Source organism: Pomacea canaliculata, linkage group LG12 (assembly GCF_003073045.1).
Source record: "Pomacea canaliculata isolate SZHN2017 linkage group LG12, ASM307304v1, whole genome shotgun sequence".
Classification (NCBI taxonomy): domain Eukaryota; kingdom Metazoa; phylum Mollusca; class Gastropoda; order Architaenioglossa; family Ampullariidae; genus Pomacea; species Pomacea canaliculata.
Window position 1 is genome coordinate 2,061,928 of NC_037601.1, and position 19,971 is coordinate 2,081,898.

The window sequence follows — 19,971 nt, forward strand, 5'->3', positions numbered from 1 at the left end:
AGCAATAATTTTTCACGGTCTTTAAAAATGTTGCAGTGTAAGATCATTAGACCATTAAATGAAACACTTTAAAATGTCAGTTCTCTCCTTTCTTTCTCTTTTAGCTCTAAGTTTTTGGAGGTGTTTCACTTGGAGTTTTTATGTCATTTGCTTCTCACTCTTTATCCCTCTGCCAGGTCACAGTACTTTGTCCCTGACACTGTGTCTTTTGTGTGCATGAATGGAAGGTTTGGGGGAACGAAAACAACCATTGTGATGTTGGTAGGTGGGTCATGCTTGCAAAAGTGCAATTGTATGTAACAAAAAGAATTTTTCAAGGGAGGTTTGGAGGGTAAACAACTTTTTATTTTCATGTATATAATTTCAGAGGGTATATCCACTCTTCCCCCATATGTGTACAGCCATGCTGAAGCCTAACATTTGATCCATCTCATTATTTCTGCCAGTCAGAAGCACAAAAATGTTTGCAAAAAGTAGGGTTTCTAAAAACTCTAAGGTTCATGATATGCTGATTGATTGTTCTGCGCCTGTTATCTTTCCAGTAGAAGTTGATCTTTGAACCTAGATGCCTTGCACTTGTGACATGCTGGACGAGTTTATAATGAGACGTGACACCTTAGTACTTAAAAAAAAAAAAAGGGAGAGCCGTGCACTTGCACATCAGCGTGTAGCAAGGTCATCATCCACAGGAAAAGTCAGCCACAGATGCAGTAGGGAGCCCGTATAATTAACTGGCTGCTATTTTCACCAGATATGCGCCTAGTTGGCAAAAAACTGTCATTCAACACGGCGAGGTGGCTTGCTGCACACTTGGACTTTGAGAAAAAGCCAGGCAGGGCCTTCATTATCTGCAGCTTTTGGACCACTCGTCCACGCCGCTCAGAAGCCAGTGCGAGTGGCGGAAAAAAAGAAAAAGGAACTGGCAACGTCGATGTCTTGAGTCTGCACTTTAGAACAAAGCCGACAGCCGAAGCTGGCTCGGCAGTCAACAACGACTCTGACCTTTGCTCTTTGTCCCAGTCCTCCAGGGTTTTCAGTGAAACTGGTGCTCGTGGCCTCACCCTTCCTTCTTCCACCTCATCTCTCGTCACGCAGCATTCTCTACCCTGCTAGTAGTAGTATCTTGTCTCGCTGTCTGACAGTGACAGTAGTACGTCCTATAATTACACCCTTGAGATCACCTCATCTCCCTGGGGCAGGAGGTTCAGCGTATCTAGTTTTGTTAGCAGTGGCTAGCATGACTTCCTGTCCATGAGATTGTTTTGTTTTGAATACTATGAACGGCTTAGGCAAATTTTAGTAGTATCAATGACAATATGGTAGACCCATGCTCTTTCTCACACCTTATAGGTGTAGGGTGGCTTTAAAGCAGGTTGTAGATTTATGCAGGCTATTTTCAAATGGAAATATGGACTGCAGAGTCTTTTCAAAAGGCTGCATAAGCTTGTCTTCCTTCAGGAAATATTTGCGGATGTATCTGAGGCATATTAAACTTTAAACTTTAAATATGGATTTTTATGTGCTTTTTCGAGGGTCCCTGAGTTTATGTAGATAATGATTTGTGTCTGTTTCCTGCAATATTATTTATGAAGAAACTTCACAATAATCGAGTATTTGTTTCGATGGAGAATAATAAGTTTCATGGCAGTGACAACATATTAAAATTTTGTTGTTTGCTAACTGTCCTTTAAGCAGTTATACTGTATAATGTTTTTATTAGAATAACTTCAAAACTCTGTTACATTATGTTCTTTCAGTAGCAACTAACCTGCTAGTTTTTGAGGATATGCTGTTAATTTAAGCATTGGTGTAGATTCTAAACAGGTCTCTCAGCTATGCAGCTACCCTACTAAGAAAAGAAAGGTTTAAAATAAATGACAGTTTGAGAAGAGCATACTTTGATTTATCATCTGCTGTCATTGTTGGTTGTCATCTTAAGATACACTGATTATGTCAGGTGATAAACTTGGTCCCCAAGCTTTATTTTTATTGCTTCTTTTTTGTGAAGTCAGTAGTATAATTTCGGTAATTTATACTACTTGCATTCTCACAGTCCACTATAAAGAAGGTTGGTTGTCTTTGTGCACAGTATCAGTTTTGGTAAGATATATTTGTAGATTATGTGTATGTAATAATTAAGTTGTAATAATTGTGCAATTAAGTTGGATAGTAAGCATGCATATTTGCATGCATCATTATGTTTAAATTACTTGATTTAAATGCAGTGTGGTTTGTTGTAATAGAACTTTGGTTTCCATAATGTAGGGGAAGATTGAGAAAGCAACCACAGAACACAAAAATTTTAGAAGGTTTCAGGGGAACGAAAACAGCCATTGTCAGATATGATAAGGAGGGTTAGAGTTCACTTGTTCCTTTTTTCCTGGCTGAACTAGTTTGGTTGGTTGTTGGGGAGGCCAGTCCAAGCTGGTCCAGTAGGCTGACATTTGATGGCTGTACAAAGTACACTTGAATGCCAATGTTGGAAAAGAAAAAGCTGTTATAGAAACCTAAAGAACTGTTACTGCTCAGTTGAGTTTTTGCAGGCTTTCAGGGCTCAGAGTCTAGTTGAACATTTGCCTGCCCCTCCTGAGATGACCCATGTGTTGGCAAAGCTGTGCCAGCAAGGATTGCTTCTATCACTCTAGCTTTGTCTATGTTTCAAGCGTCACTCCTACATGCTGAGATTGGTATAGATGGTGACATAGTTACATTATTGCAAGGTGTCTGAGTTTCTAAAAATAATGCTCCATAAAGTTGCTCAACCAGTAAATAAATTTAGTGAACCAGGAGCTGCAATTGATCAGTCACAAATAGTTTCAGGATTTGTTTGCCAGATGTGATATCAGTTTTTTTTTCTTTTTAGAGGTGGGGGGGGGGTAGTGCAGGGAGGGAGAGGAGCTTAGAGTGATTTTGTTTATGGAGTACACAGATATTTGTAATAGCTGAAACAGTGGTATATGACTAAGGGAGTGTCACTCTTTTATGTAAATAACCTGGCCCTGTTTGCCAGAGGCTACAATATTCCTTCAGTTTCTCAGCCATTTTTTTTTTAGTTGTTTATATCAGCTGGAAAGTAATCACACATGATTAACACTTTCGTAACACAAGCGATGACATTTAGCAATCTTTTGTTTTTGTTCGGGATGTTTTTTAGTGCTGGAAGATTATATATGTCTTCTGTTACTATTTTACAGACTTGCTATAACCATGCTTTGTTTTACTTAAGTGATGTAATTTTTATGTTTCTTGAGCACTTCAAAATTTGTGTTAAAATGTCTTTTCTTTCTGAAAATGTACAACCCATGCATGCATTCACACACACACACTGATATTGCCCATTCATAATTTTTTTCCTCGGTGATAATCATTGTGCTGATGAAGATTTTTTCTTGAGAAACCATCCAAGCTACCATGATAAGTGCTTGATTTGAACTTGACCTAGAATTAGGTGTCATTTTATGTGCCAACTGTAAAACTCTAGACAATCATAAGAAAAAAAAATTACCTTTTCATCCTGACTGCCTATATGAAGAGAAAATTTCATTAACTGACAGATTAGTGCGAGAATGTCACATTCATCAAATATTTTATTGCTACATGACAAGAGGGGAGTATTGTTATATCCTTTCTTCAGTATTTTCACAATAGAAGGTTTTGTAGTGAGAGTGCTCAAGCACATAGTGAGTGCATAGATGTTGTTTCAGACATGCAATAATCTGTCAGTATTTCTTTAAGTTTGTTCCCTTAATTCATGTGATTTAACATTGATAGGCGTAGGAGTTGAAGCCTTCATCTTCTCTGTTTAGCAAATGCATGTATGTGTTTTATGCATACCTTAAGGTTAGCATGCACATTATGTTTGTAAACAATATTCACTTGTGGCTTGTAGTCTCTTATTTTTTAGGTTGAGGGTTGGATCCCAGAATTGCTTATGCAAAAATGATAACATCTTCAAAAGAATAATGTACTGAACATTTATTTTGAGTATAAATTGGCATCATGAAGTAATTATGAAGAATTTCTATTTTACATATCTAAAGGCTACTTTGGAATCCTGAGTAAAATAGACTGTTATCTTTTGGATTGGTTTGCTGGGGTATCTCCAGTATCTCCTCATACCTCTTGCAATCTGATTCCTGGGTTTGGAAACATCATACCAGAAATTTCAGATGCTGGCTGTGATATGCAAGCCAGAAATGTTTATGTGTTGATCATGCTTTGCTGAAGAATTGAATGCTTCACACCCAACCCCTTCTCAAACCCTGCCTTTAATCAACACATCTTATCATTTAGCTGGCCACCTAGCTGAAATATCTAGAGGATGGATATATGAGAATATTGACTGTAACAGGCAGAGAGACATATGTGGGTTATTGATGTCCATGGTCAATGGGGACAGCATTTGATAGTAATGTTAAAAGACATTAGTCCTGTTTGTGTGTTTCTGCTGATTTTGCCACAGGGAAACTGCTGTATTTTTAAATTGTGGTAATAATTACTTTTTCTTTTTCTGTTCCTTGTTGGTAATATACCATCTAGATTTATAAGTACTAATTGTTTCACTTATCAGATTAATTTTCCTGATCCAGAAAGACACTTAGATTTTTCCACTTATCGTGCTTAGTAGCGCTTTACACCATTAAAAATATTTTAGGTGGATCTCCCTCAAAACAAAATTACAATGGTTAGAAAAAAAAAAATAAAATGGTTGCTATGTCAGCAACAGAAGCAGCCAGAGATTGGGGAGAATAAGAGCCAAGTGGTACAGTTAAAATATTGATTTCTGTGTAGGAGAGAAGAGAGGCTGCTCCAGAGGCCAGACTGGCAGTTATGGGAGATGCAGTTAAATATAGATTGATGCACTCTGCTTAGCAAAGGAACTAGAATCTTTGTTCTTTGTGAGAAGAAGTCTGCAAGGCTGCAAGCACAGTGCAGCTCACAGAGCATCACTTAATCATGCTTACATCTGTGTTACTTCTAATTTGTGTTAGGACTTGATGGGAAGGCAGGAAGTGTGTGCCAGTTTGAAGGAAGCAAGTTTTGACAAGCAGAATTATTTGAATAAAGATCATAGTTGTGGTGTGGGTCCACCCCCTCTTCCACCTGACCTTCCAAAACCTTAACACATGGAAATTCCCAAGAAGAAAACAGAATGATAATTTTATTTATGTCTCACAAATGTTTGTTTCTGTCTGTAATAACTATACATCAGCAGCTTTGGAAACTAGACATGGCTAAAATGTTGCTCATTTCATTCTCTAGCTATGCTCAACATGACTGTATCTTTCATATTGATTATATGTCCACTTTTACCCTTAATACTAGCATACCTTTTACAAGATACATGTTGTGGGTGATTGTTTGCATCCTTTTGGTTAGCAGACATAGACTGGGTGTGTGCATGTGCGCGCATAACTGTGCCCACAGAATTTATAGAACACTGACCATATGGCATGTAGCCAGCATCATGTGTCCAGCGCTTGAGCAACAACTACAGTAAATCACCATAGGCATTGGCTGATCCAAACTATCCTTTGGAAACTGCATGAAATAAACTGTTTCTGCATGTGAGATCAAACACATTTCAGACATAGGAGGGTGCTACTAACATAACAATGATGGCCCAGTCCATGATGTTCATCCTCTTTATTCAGAAAATATAAAAAAAATCTTGCTCTTGCAATATAAAAAATAAAGTAAAAATGTGGAAGTAGGATACAAAAGGTGGTTTCTTTTTTTTTTTTTTTTTAATTAACACAGGTTGAAGTTATCTTGGCCTTAACAGATTTTCTGGAAGGAGAAGAAACAGGAACAGAGCTGTTGGAGTATCTTTACTTTACAGTTGTTGTTCTGATCAGTGTCAATCACAGTGCCTTCAAAAAGAATGGCAGCTGTACCAGGCTCCATGGTGCAGCAAGGATTTCAGTGAAGTTCTGAAATTTGCCTGACTTTTCACAGATAAACATCTGATATGAACTTCTTGTAACATCAGCAGGTTAGTTTATGAAAATGCTGTCCTTAGTCCTGTATATGTTCAAAGATTAATCTAATTTAGATGTAAATGCTTACCAAAATAAGAGACTGCAAACTTTAGAGAAGTTAGTCTATTAAAATGGAACCATCCAAATTAGGCCATTGCTGGAAGTTGGTAGAGAAAAGCAAATAGTCCAAAAGAAACCTGGTGAAGGTCAGTGAAGAAAGAAATAAGCAATGGTATATAAATATACATCTGACAGACAAGACTGAAGGTCTGTTCACCCTCCACCCTTGATGTTAGGGTCACACCATCATCCGCAACAGGGGATACTCAGCACAAAGCAGAAGACAATTTTACCTGACTTATCTGTGTTTGCTTGTGCTGTTAACATTAGTTGTGTTAGAAAATGCAAAATACACAATCCTATGTCAGAATTGTCACTTTTTGCTGCTTTGCAGCAGCTAGAAATGAAACTTCAATTTTATTTTGGAAATAGAGTTTAGGAATTGTGAAAAAGACTGGTTTTATTTTGTGAGAATGCTGAAAACAAAAAATATATATACTGGAAAGATTTGAATCAGGTGTTGCACCATGAAGAGAGTTTAACTGTTTTCAATGTCAGTGGAATGTTTATTTTTCTCCAACGCAGCAGTCACCTTATGCAAAATGTTTACATTCCACTTTGCAGTCACAGCATAGAAACTGAATATGTTAGGTTGATATGGTATTTGCTAGTTCGACAGTACTTGTGTTTATAATTAAATATATATAAACTGTAGTTAAAAGAAGAGTATGACAGACTGTGCGTTTCAGATAGCTTTAAGTTAGATGATTTTAAGTACATAAGGTTTATTGATCATGATAGTGCAACATGAGCTTTGTTTTTAACATGATGGATAACTTGCCATCCTTTTACCACTTGATAATGGCTAGTCTGTTTCCTTGCATTTTGGAGCAGCAACAGACCCACTTGAGGCACTTACAGGGAAGTTGGTGAGGACAGCAAAGCTGATAATATGTTAGGGTCACTTTGGTAGTTTTGCGTATTCAAAGTTTCTCATACACAAAGAGCAGCTTCTTCACATTTTAGACAGTATCAGGCGTCTGGAAATATCAATAAGCGAGGGGGAAATGAGAGAGCGTGAGTGTGACAGTTTATCAGATGCTGCAACCAAGATATTTGCTTTTTATTCACATCGCCACCTCTTGACACACATGCTCCCTAACTCCTCTGGTCCTGAAAATGGTTAAAAGCTGTCACTGTTAATTTTTTGTTGAGCCAGATATCTCCTGTATGCTGTAAAAAAAAAAAAAATCAGCCTGTAATATTGCGATAAGGCAGGATGCTGTGGTGCAGTTATCTGGTCTAATGTCTGGGTTGATTGGAATTTGTACAGGTAATATTTAGACACAGAAATGTTAGACATTTGGTCAATATACACTGTAATTTCATAAAGTGCTGGTAAATTTAAAAACGAAAATAAGAACTGTGAACTAGTGAAAGAAAAACTGTTTTAGTCTCGATGTCTGGAGTGACTCGATGTCAAAGTTAGTGATGTATGTGTAGGTTAGCATTTATCATGACATGCCAGGGTCACATCCTTATGCTGTGAGTCATCGGTCAAAGTTGTAACTAATGTGGGCTTTTCATACCAGACAATATAACTAACCTGAGTAGGAAAGGGGAAAAAACCAGAATGTGTGTTTGAGAAAGTCTTCAGGATTTCTATTTTTTATTCTTGAAACCATTTTGTATCATAAGGATTACAGCGAAACAGATTTTGCGCGCGGCCGCCTGTAAGCCCAGGGTTGGCACGGTGCCGCACTGATACAAAAACACAGGTTGGACGAGTGTTTGTGCTTACTCGCCTCGCACACTGCATGCTGGTGCCTGGCCTTGCCGCGGACAGAAATAGGAACGTAGTTACATGTATGGTGAGAGGTTACCAAAGTATGAAGGAAATGGGGAGAGAGGCAGGACGGGGGGAACCAGGCACTGAATGTCGTTAGCAAACAGTGCCACCCCACCCACCCCGATCCCCGGCTCATGGCAGGCGAATCATGTGAATATTTAGCTGCTACCCAGCCACCTTCCTACAGAAGGCGGGGAATGGTGGGAAAACTGCCTTAGAATTTGGGCCATATTTTTTGTTGGCTGCGGTGTATAATTTGTTCTTTCTTTATTGGGAGCCGGGTACCTAGCCGTTTGCATGTTAGGAGAATTGGCATGCAAATGTGTTGGCCAACAGTTGGCAGGTGTGAAGTGTTGATGTCACATGCACTGTCACACTGGCAATGACTTGCAGCGGTGTTATTGTGTTGAGGACAGGTGTAGGTGGGCGTACAGGCTGGCGTCAACTGGGACATTGACAGCTTTTGCAAGCTTGGCGATCTCATGGCGTGCACTCGGTGCTCGGTGGGGCTAGAGGGAATGCGGGATTCCGTTTTACACTTGAAATCTTCATCAGACTTGAATGCGGGGGGTGTGGGAGTGGGGGAGGGAGAGACGGGACGTGCGCAGAATTCCTCGCTGCGCGGTACAATTCATTCCACCTTGACATTGGCAGCACGCGTAGAAATACATTTCGTAATGAAGACAGAGAGACAGAGAGAAAAACATTGGCACCATAGTAAGGGTTTCTTTCGTCAAGCTAATGCTGACCCAGCGCAGGGTTGTGTTGCGACCCATGACGAGCATGCGTGACGTGGCACAATTGGCGGAGTGTTTGTGCTTTGATGTTTGTCGCGGCGACCACGGGGTCAAAGGTGGTGAATGACAGTGGCGTTGTGACGTGTTGGGGTTAGTCGCAGCAGGCAGGCTGCTGTGCAGCACCGTCACCAGCGCTCGCACGCTTCGGGTCAATACCAGCCAGCAAAGTCGTCATCGTCTGCAACAAACCCTGCCTTCAGACACACAAAGAAACTGTTTACATGCGGAGAGGACGAGATGTGGGGCCCCCCTACCCCCTTAATGCTTTGTTTTTACAATGGCAGCGGCTCTGGAAGGATAGACAAAGACTATGGTTGCCAGGACTTTCCTTCTGGCCACACTGCTGATTTATTGATTCTTCTGGGGCCATGCCTTACGGCACACAGACCCACCATTGGGAAAAAAAAAAAACGCCAAAGAAAAAGTCAATGTCGAGTCCGCCCCCACCCACCGCTCCTTGCTCCTTGCTCAAGATGATTCATGCCAAGGACCCAGAGATAAGGGAATTCAAGAGGAGGAAGGCATCCATATCATTATATTTTTATTTCTTGAGTCTTATGAAACAACAGGGCGTTTTCGTACCCTTCGGTTGGTTACAGAATAAGCATTTATTATCAGATTTCATACAAGCTGACTCTTCTCCCCCTTCCTCTCCCTCCCCGCACTCAGCGCCCAGAATATATTTCATATTAACTCATTGTTCGGGTCATGCGGTCTGTATTGATTCATTGTTGCAACTTAAACAAATGACAGGCCGTGTGTGATACCATCTGTAGCAGTGTTGCGAGAAAGACCTTTGCCATGACGGTAACCGGCAGGTTCTGGGCCACACGGCAAGGTCCGTGGATCATTAGGAGCGTGATGCATGTGGCAAGGTCCATGTCAAAGCTGCGTGTGCGGTACCTTGGTTGTGTGGTGATGAACCGGCGGGCAGTCGGGCAGTGTCACATCTTTTAATAATGTAGTCGCCACGGTCAGACGATTATAAATAAACTTGCTAGCTTTATTTCTTGTTATTTAAGGTGAAATGGTTAAAATGTCCTCAAGAGTGGCGCCCTACTCCATATTATGCCATTCGCACAAGAATTACAAATATGCCATGTGAATAGAGGTTGTACAGTCTGTTTGATGCCCATAAAGCAGATAGATTTAATTGTATATTACAGTGTACACATTTTTCTAGTGTTAGAGATACTTATATTCCTTATGTACCCTACTAAAGGTTTATTTTAAACTTTTGATACAAACTGAGTTTGAGATGTAAATAAAAAAACAGTTACAAATAATTTATAACCTGCCACCTAAAGGTCAAGGGCACCCTAGTCATATAATGGACAAGCAAACCAGGAACACAAATAAGAAGAGTTAATCATTAATGAAAATACTGATAGAAAAAATTGTCTCTTGAGGATTAATTTGAAAACTGAGATATGTGGGATGGCAGCCTGATGGGGAATGAGAATACTAAAGCTGAGGCCCATAAACATATGACATGTGATGACCATGCAAATAACATTTGTTGGAGGCCTTGTATCAGGAAAAATGTGTGAGAGAGGGTATAAGCATGTATTAGACTTGTAACCAATTGTAGCAGAGACATTTTACCATTAATTCTGTCAGAGAAGTCGGTCTTATTTCTTAAGTCCCATAGCATTGTTATGATAATCATCATCAGAAACTTTGCACTCCTTTTAACTTTTCTAACACATGTACACCACAGAAAATTGTATTTCACATATAGTAGTTTAAGAGTTGGTGACCTAGATAATTTCATACTTGTGTACAAAAATCTGAATAGTGAATAATTTTTTTAAACTCGAATGGTCTTTCAAGTACCTGGATAAATTAATGCTGTCAAGCTACATACAGCTAATGGGAGAACTAAGACCATGTGTCAATAATGTTATCTTTGGACAAATGTGACATCACAAATTTTGTTGAATAGTTTATTGTAGCCATGTCAAAAACTCTAGACAGTATTGCAGTAAAACAAGATATTCCTAAAAGTTGTCTTGGGCTGTCTTGTATTGTTAACTCCATGGATAATTACACTACTTTACATTTAAAGTTTTCAGTGGAAGGAATTTTGTGCAATAATTTCCATTTCAACCTTTCAGACCTGGTGCTTCATTTATTGCTGTGGTTGACTGTCCTGAGTTCAGCTCTTGTCTCAGGCACACTGTTCTTTCTCTGCATGTGGCATCTGTTTACAGGGCTGCTCAACATAAAACACTAATTTCCCCTCCCTCCTACTCATTTATTGCTGTAGACTGGGAAGATTTCTGTAGTACCAATGATTTAATAACATAAATTTACTTAAACCTCCAAACAGTTTATTAAAAAGCCTTTTAATATTAACCTTTTTGACACTGTGATCTGTTCTTTGAAGTTTTGGTAGGCTAAGAAAATCTATATATGTTAATATTAAACTGATATCTTACAAAATAAAAAGCTCGTGACTGATAAGATCCTTAACTTAAGCATTACATTTTCCTATTTTTCGCAAGCTGTGTTTGGATCTTTATATTAACAGTCAAACCAAAACTTCTCAGCACTGATATAGTCACCTGCTGCCATTATAATGCAGAAATATCAAAAGTATCACACAAACTACTAAATTTAGGGTAGGGATCATTCAGCACCATAAAAGAAACAGGATGAAGTGTATCAAACCCCAGGCTTAAGATTTCTTTAGGAGATTACATATGCATCAAATCTCCTGATGTAAAATTGTGGCGCAGAACTGTCAAAAATGCCATTTCACTGAAATAATTCATAATAGATTATCGATTGGAAAAGGAGACAAAACAAGTGAAATCCATCAGCAAATAGCCCATATTTGAACGTCTTTTCAATTGTTTGCTGTTGATGGTCAAATTTAAGCAAGTACAATGTACATACAGACTACTAGTAGCTAGATTCACTCCCACAATACCACATGATTTTATTAGGAATACCCTGACCAACTAAGTATGTGACCAGATTGAAAAGCCTGTTCTGTAAATCTTGACTTGAGTGGATAAAATGGAGTGTTTTAGTCAATATTTTACGGATTATTTTTTCTCTTCAATGTAAGCGTCACACTCCCATGGACATGATCACCGCAGCTGACACTCACAACTGTGAAAAAATAGTAATAACCATACTATTGAATTTCTGCAAACTGTTTTATAGTTTAAATAATAGTGAAGACATTTATGCGCAAATGTCTTCATGGTATGTGTTACTTATCGATCTTTCGCGATGAAAAACACCACCAGGCAAGCAAGTGTGAAAACTGTAAATGCATCGTCAAGCACAAATGTTGCCGATGTATGGATGTTTATTGGTGTTCGTGATATGTCCAAATCTCTGTGCAAATGAGCTGTTCTGTATACTATGAATTATAGTATTACTATGATAAAATTAAGCTTTATAGTCATATTGCATTCTATAGCTGTAGAATTGGTGTGCGCATGTGTGAAAAATGAACTGGATAGCAACTACTCAGCATAATATAAATGGAATACTTAGTTTTTACTAAAAAAAAATTCTAGTTATAGTAAGAATTAACTGTTTATAGAATAAATTTTGTAGCTTTAGAATGCGTTTCTGAAGCACAAAATGAATCGTCTAGCTAAAAAGATAAAATGGCGCTTCCATGAGAGAGGTGGTGGTGAGCAAACGGTGGAGCGCTTGCTTGCTGGTAGTGATGTCTGGAGCACCTGCAGCCCGAGGTCAGGGGCGCGTGACTGTAATATATGGTGGGTGCGGGGTGCGCCAGGCATGCCCCGAGATGAACGAAAATGTCAGGAAGCTGCGATCAATTTGGAGGCCAGGGCGCCTTTCGCAGGATTAAAAAAAAAAACAAGCCAAAAATATCGCACACGTGCACAGCAAACATCTGATCGCAGAGAGCCACAGTAGTCGCTGTGTTAAATGGCGTGCATGTTGAACCCTCTAGTAGTGTCTGAAAATCAATGTCGTCTGCATGAGTGTGAGCTGGGAGATGCGCACGCATGACGCATATATATGCGTGTTATATATATACACACACCAATGCTGTATGTTTTTAATGACAAAGCGGGGAGAGGTACTTGTATGTTCACATTTAAGTGTGGCTTGTAGTGATGGTAGAAGGCGGGTAGGGGCGAGATTACACTGTGGGGAATCCCCTCGCGCGCTAACGCCTCGTATTGATTTGTATTCCGCGCCTGTGACGTCACCGGCCGGCAGTGGCAATATTGATTTTGTGTGGCAGTGTCTTGGCGGAGGCCGCGTGTGTCTAAATTTAAAATGACTTTATGTCACGTGCTTTCACTTTTTTCTCCTCTCATAAAAAAAGAGTACGTGTAATGGCGAGCTACTCGCAGCCCCCCCATCCCACACACACACATCGGTAGAGGTGCCGATATTAGACTTTAATCTTGTCAGGGTTTGTCCTTGTGTTATATTCGCAGCATTAATTAGAGATTAGTCATCTTGAGTAGCCACTGCTAGTTGGTAATATCATCAGCTTAAAAGTAAATCCTTTCTTGCAGGTGGAAGAAAATGGCTATTGCTGACTGGAAATTAATTGACCTAGTGTAACTAAATGGTAGATTCATCAGTACTGATTTTATTTGCCATATTCTGCAGAAGCTGCTTCAGATGAAGTTTTGTCCAGATAAAGCAGACACCATAGTTATTGCAGTCCGTTTCTGGCTATAATCTATACTGAATCCCAATTGCAAAGTTTATTCTAGTTAAACGGAAGACATTGATTTTTTTTTTTAATGGCAGTTCTCATATCAGTGGATGTGCAAAAAAACAAGAAAACTGGGAGTGTGCAGAGGGGTGGGGGTAAGAGTGTAGAGATCTCACATAGATAGGGTAGTGTGCTGGAGGAAAGGTAAGTAGAAATATAGATTGTGCCATCCACTTGCCCTATGTGGGGAAAGCTGTTTTAATTGCGTTTCTGACAAAGATTAAAGAGAGATTTGTTCCTGTTGTAGTTACTAAATGCTTAAGCAAGATAGGAATGGGATTTATAGGTGCTTCCTCATGCATGCTTTCTCTCTCTGTGCAAACATTCCCTCCCCCTACCTTCACTCAGTCACTGTGCAGCAAGGTCAGGGGATGGAGAGAATCAGGCTGACGTCACATGTTTTATGTTCTTGTCAGTTTGTAGGCTTAATCTTTCTCAAACCCTATGTGGTAGGTACATCACCAATTTCTTGGTTACTTTCTGCTGTTTGTGGGTAAAGTGAAAAATAGGAACCAGTGTTTACCATGTTCCTACGTAAATTACTAGACAGAAGATATCACACTGGGCAGATAGAGTTGCTGCACTTTCCATGCTTAGAAAGACATACATTTCAACTAAATGGACAAAAGCCCACTAGAAGCAGGTCACATGAAAGCACATAAACCAGCCCCTGCTGACTAGGTCAGGAATGAGTGTGGGCGAGAAGTGAGTGGCTTCCTGAACATAGATAAGCACCAGACCAGGTATTGATAGCCCGTGTCTGCTGTTTATTCTGATTGACTATATACAAGTCTCAAGCTTCTTACAGCATCATGGGGGTAATTTACAGATGAAAAGGCATGGGATTCACAACCACCCTAAAAAGTACAGAAGAATGGTGCATTCACATTAAACCAGCAGTACTTGAAATGGAGGGAGGGTTAATATAGGGCATGGTGTACAGAATACGGAAGCAGAATATCCAGTAAATGGGCTGGCAGTTAGGGGTACATAAGAATGCATACAGTAACAGCTAATTGTTAAGCTTTTACTCTCAGGTGTGCAGGCAAATCTTGCTGTGATAGCATATTTAGGTTTCCCCCTTTTCTTTATTTGTACTAAACATGTTAGCTTTCATTATCTGTTTTATATACAAAGGCTAACCCATGTCAGACATGAAATTAAATTCCAGGTTACTGGAAGATTATCCGAACATACTACTTTCAGTAGTTTGTCACAAAAAAATGTGTTTAGTGAAAGCATATTTACCTAAATTCTTATCGAAGACTACAACCTATCCTTCACAGCCTATGCTTGAGCTTCAAAAGCATGCTGATGTAATGAGGCAATGCCATCATGTCAAGTGTACTTTTTTCATCTTGCGTGAAATGAGATCTTGACGTTCCAAAATTTTTGTGAACCTTGAGTGTGGAACTGTGCTATTTACTCATTTGAACTTAGTATCATGTAATGAGCTATTCTCAGTCATTTAAAAATAACACTCTGGTTACCATTTCAGCAGTTTGTGGTAATTATTTATTTATCACTTATGTCAATTAATCCAGTGGTGAGCGTGTTTGCCTGACTGACATACTGTTTTTGATACATTTAAGTAATTGTAGATAATCTGTATTATTTCATGACATGAGAACAGTCACTTGATCCAAGGGATATGCTACTGTGTATGTGGATTTACATGCAGGTGTTTTATCTATTATCACTTGGTAATTTAAAAAAGTACCGTTATGTAATTGATACTGATCTAGACTATGTACTTCAGTAATCATTTTGTACAAGGTGTAGCTTTTTTTTTAAAAAAAGGAAGAAATCGTTTCTAACAAGTGTGTATGACAAAATTAGCATCAGATTGTTATTTTGAAAATACGTTCATGCGAGCACAGGATTTTTTTTATTGCTGCTGTCTTTTAAAATAATTTTTTTAATGCCAAGTGCATGTTTAACTTATTGATTCAGTAAATAACAGGTATTGATGGCAATAAGAAATAGTAATATCCGTCTTTCAGGCTTGAATTTAGAAACCAGATAAGTGCTTATTATGTTTATACATTTGGTTAATTTGTTTTTTGGCCAAAAATCAGTTTCTGTCTTGGGCATGGCACAGATTCTATTTTTTATCACTATTGTTCCATCTCAGTCTTGATATATCTGATTTGATGCTTCCATACATTAAATGACTTTGGTCTTCAAAGGCAGTTGATGTGTATTCTTATATTTCTGCATTCCTTCATTACTCCACAGATGTTAAACATGGAAGATATTGAAGGAAATTGATTTGCCAGCTAGGTATTATTTTTTAAAGTGTATTTTCTGTTAGGGTGGTCTTTTGTGAGGCAAAGAGGAGGTCCTTAAATAAAAGCAAACTAGTTTTTACGCTTATAACATTTTTCAAAGTGTTGCACCACTATATAAGGTCATCATCAAGTTGTTGGTGTTGTGTACAGATGTTCCTAAAAAAGGGTGGAAGACATTGCCAATGGTTCAACTCCCTCTTGGTCACCTGAGAGGTGACCAGGGGTGCCCATGATTTCTGCATGCCTGGTCTACACCTCACTACCTCTTCCATGCCAGACATGTCAGAGAAGAAGTCACCTCCCCAGAAGGTGTGTTTATATTTTGCATTTGTTGATCCTTATAGCTTTAAGTGACAAACATAATTGTGACTACCATTGTTGTAATGATTATATGTTAAATCCATTTAGTGTTTTGAAAAGATCTTATACTGTTGTTTTGTTTTTGGTTATAGTTTTTTTTTAAAGCAAAGTTTGAAATCCTGTTTGCATTGCTTGGAATGCTTGGGTGTTGTTTTTTATCACCACTCTTTCATCTTCCCTCAGCCCCCAACCTCTCCTAATAGGCCTGTTTACTTCTAAATCTGCATGGGAGTACATACTCTTTGAGTTATGAGGCTGATGCAACAAGAATGTCAAAATTGTTTAATGATTCTGATGAAAGGTAACAAGGAAAAATTCTCACAGTGTTGTGTCTGTATGAGCATTGAACTGTAAGTAGTTCACTTTACGCATACCACATAGAAGACAGAGCTCGCATCTCTCTTCTTTTCCCACTTTTTGCCTCCCATGATAAAAATCAGGTACCTATCGCTGATAGGTGGGGCAGAGGGAGTTTCCCAGTCCCTAGCTTGAGCAAGCGTAAACCTGGAACCTCCTACTCAGATGCACTAGCTACAAGGAAGCTTCCCCCATTACTCTGCTATGGATGGTTTTGAAGGTGGGGTGTGTCAGATTGCTCAACAGTTTTTCATGTCTAGGCCAGTGCATTTCAGTGATAGGTTCAAAAGACCTGAAGGCTTTGCAGAGAAGCAGCCAACAATAACATGGCTGCTCACATCATCAGTTGAAGTCCATTCTTTCTGCTGTTGGCCTCTTGCCACCTCCACAGTTGCATCAACCTGCTGTCTGAAGTGTTAAACTGCTCTCCAGACTAAGATGGCCACCAAAATTAATTTAAGATGGTTGGCTCCATTATATAAGGAGAATAACCTTGGGTGACCTCCTTTTAAATATTTGGGCTTTTTACTTTTAAAAGCATGTACATATTTCTGTTTGAATAGCAATTATTGGAAAATTGCTGGCATTTACTACTGCAGTAAGATAACAGTATTGTTAAAAAATGGTTGGGATTTTTATTTTATTTCCGAACCAACTTTCACATGTTTGTGAAATGATACTGGGAGAAAATTGATTCAATAAACATTTGTTATTGTCGTTTCAAGGAGAAACCAGTCATAGTTCGTACACCACAGCTTGAAGGCAAGGCAATCAAACGTAAATCCTTTACACCTGGGTCACCTCCGGAAGATGATGGTAAGTCTGAGATGTTCAGTCTTTAGAAACTTTCATGTATTTCATAGAACTTAAGATGTGTGTTAATAAACAGGTAACAATAACATTTCTTTGTCATTTTCATTGATGTCAGCTTCATTATAGTTTAGCTAAAATTCATGGGACATGCCTGGTACAGATAATTAAATTATGAAAAAACATGTTATATTCCAGACTTGAATATAAACACTTGCTTATTCAGTAGAGATTCATACGATCTTTGTAGTTCTCTGAAACAGCTGTCATTTCAAGCAAGAACCTTAATTATTCCTTCACTTTTTAATTTTTGTTGTTCTTTCTTTCCCGTTTCTGAAATATTAATAAAAGATTCAGCACCTTTTTTAAGCTGATTATCAGGAAGTGCTTGATCTAAACATAAAGTATAGCTCATGCCTTAAATGTCCACAGATAAAAAAATAACACCAAAAAGAAAACGCTCTCTGGGTCTTGAAGCTGTATCACCAGATCCAGGGGCCAGCTCTCTTCGTGGTGGATCATGCAGTGTCAGTCGTCTCAATGTCCCCTTGTCTGAGCGTCAGCAAATGGCATTGCTAATGCGAATGACTGATGAATCAGTTCAGGGAGGTAAGTTTGCTAATACATTGCAGTAAATGCTGGTCAAGTGCTTTGCTACTCTAAAAGAGATGGGAGTGTGTTTGTGTGAATGCGCGTGTGCACGCACGTATGCTTAGATATATTTTGATATAAAACAGTTATAAATGCATCTGGGTACAATGCAGCTGTTTTGTCTTGAAAGTAATATATTTGTGGATTTGCACTGACTCCTTCTGCTGGCTTGTGAGCTCATTATGGTTTTCAAAGAGGCATTCTGCAGGCAGCCTGAGCGGTCCGGTGGCGCAACGGTTAGCGCCTGTCACCAATACAGTGAAGGTTGGCTGCCTTGAGTTCATTTCTCGTCTCGGGCACGCTGTTCTTTCTCTGCACAAGGGCTGGCTGCCTGCCGTAATATAGCCTTAGTTGCTGACACGGCGTAAAACACCAATCCCCCCCCCCCCCCTCTGCAGGCAGCCTTATGAGTAGCAAATAAAGACTTCTACCTGTTGGGTTTGTTCTGTGACTGGAACTGTGGTGTGGAAAAAAGCATTTGCAGTCTGGATTACTGCTTTTCAAATGGATTGTGCATGCTAGGAGCAACTTCTGGCCACATAACTTTCAGCCTATATGGCATTCCATAAACACTGATTTTGCATGTTATATTGGGTTTGTTCATGTCTGTGTGTGTTTTGTAAAGTGCATTGAGGTTGTCCATAGGGCCAGAATATGGGCTTATACAGCTTATACATTCACTTTATTATTATTATTTTATTCCTCCATAGGTTTCATTTTTTAATCAGAACTGTTGCTTGTGTGAAGGGTTCCTAGAATTGAACAGCAAAATTAGTGCCAAAAATTTCCTTGACTAACCATTTTTTTTTTTTAAGTGAAGGTGCAGATGGCTTTTTTTTTTTTTTTTTGGCATGACTTCATTTAATATGAAAATGCTGTTTTCTGATCTGTTTAAAGTAATTGGTTTGTTGGTGGTTTTTTTTTTTAACTTTTGGCTCCTTTCTATTTTAATATTGTAGGCTTTTATGATATCTTTGTAGAGAAATTAAGTCCATGGTTGTGCTAAGCTTTTTGATCAACCTTTGTCCTAAATTTGAAGTATGACTATAACTGTCACTGTGGAGCAGTTTCCATGTATCTGTTTTATGATTCTGACATTTGCGGCTATTTGTAAGAATGTGCATGCACGCTACACATATTCTACTTAAGGGTACTTCTGAATTTTCAGATTCTTCACCAAAACCTTCCTCGCCACCACCATCAGTGACATCAACAAAGCGTACTCCAGCAGACAAAAAAGTGAACAAGCGCAACGACCGTGGAGAGACTCCACTGCACATTGCAGCAAAACGTGGTGATGTCAAACAGACCAAAAAACTGATAAAAGCTGGGGCCAGCATTAATGTAAAGGATTATGCTGGTCAGTGCCTGGAGATAAAATGTCTTCCATAAATTCTTTTCATGGAAAAGTTGGGTGGGCCTCTGACAAAGAAAGAAACATCTGCCAAATACTTTTTCATTCCCCAGCATCACTAAGTAAAAGTATACTTTTTGATTTTGTGTAAATTTTTGTCCCTTTGTACATGTCTGCTGATTTGTTCCTATTTATTTTTAATAATTGAAACTTGAATGTGAATATTTATGAAATACAAGAGTTATAAAAAAGTTGTATAATTACTTTCGTGATTGGAATGATGTTTTTATCTTCAGGCTGGACACCCATGCACGAAGCCTGCAATCAAGGCAACATTGAGGTTGCTAAGCAACTTTTGAAAGCAGGTGCCAATGTCAATGTGCAAGGGTTTGAAGATGACACACCATTACATGATGCTGCCAGCAATGGGCATGCTAAGGTATTACTAAGAATCTACCTTCAAATGTTATCTAAAACTAAAACAGAGACTTGGAGCTTATCAAATAAACATTTAATATTTTTATGTCCTTTGACTTTGTTTCTGTTATTCTGTCAGTCTTTGTCTATGGAGAAATTACAGATTTTAACTTGATGAATTTCATAAATATTTCTTGGTTAGACAACACAAAGATGACATTAGACAAAATTGCCACAAGAGTGGCAAAGGATGTGAATAAATATCTAAAAAAAAAAGTAAAAATAGTCATTGTGGTTGTCTTTTGTCTGAAACAGCAG

At 38.8% G+C, this 19,971-nt stretch overlaps 1 protein-coding gene across 1 annotated transcript in view; it reads left to right on the forward strand.

Moving 5' to 3' along the window:
• Positions 1 to 19,971, forward strand: part of LOC112576467 (ankyrin repeat domain-containing protein 11-like) — a 40,659-nt gene that overhangs the window by 4,488 nt on the left and 16,200 nt on the right. Inside the window, 5 exon segments of the mRNA XM_025258904.1 lie at positions 15,855 to 16,013; positions 17,147 to 17,237; positions 17,664 to 17,840; positions 19,051 to 19,242; positions 19,533 to 19,675. Coding sequence (XP_025114689.1) covers positions 15,945 to 16,013; positions 17,147 to 17,237; positions 17,664 to 17,840; positions 19,051 to 19,242; positions 19,533 to 19,675 — 672 coding nt within the window. The 5' untranslated portion in view covers positions 15,855 to 15,944.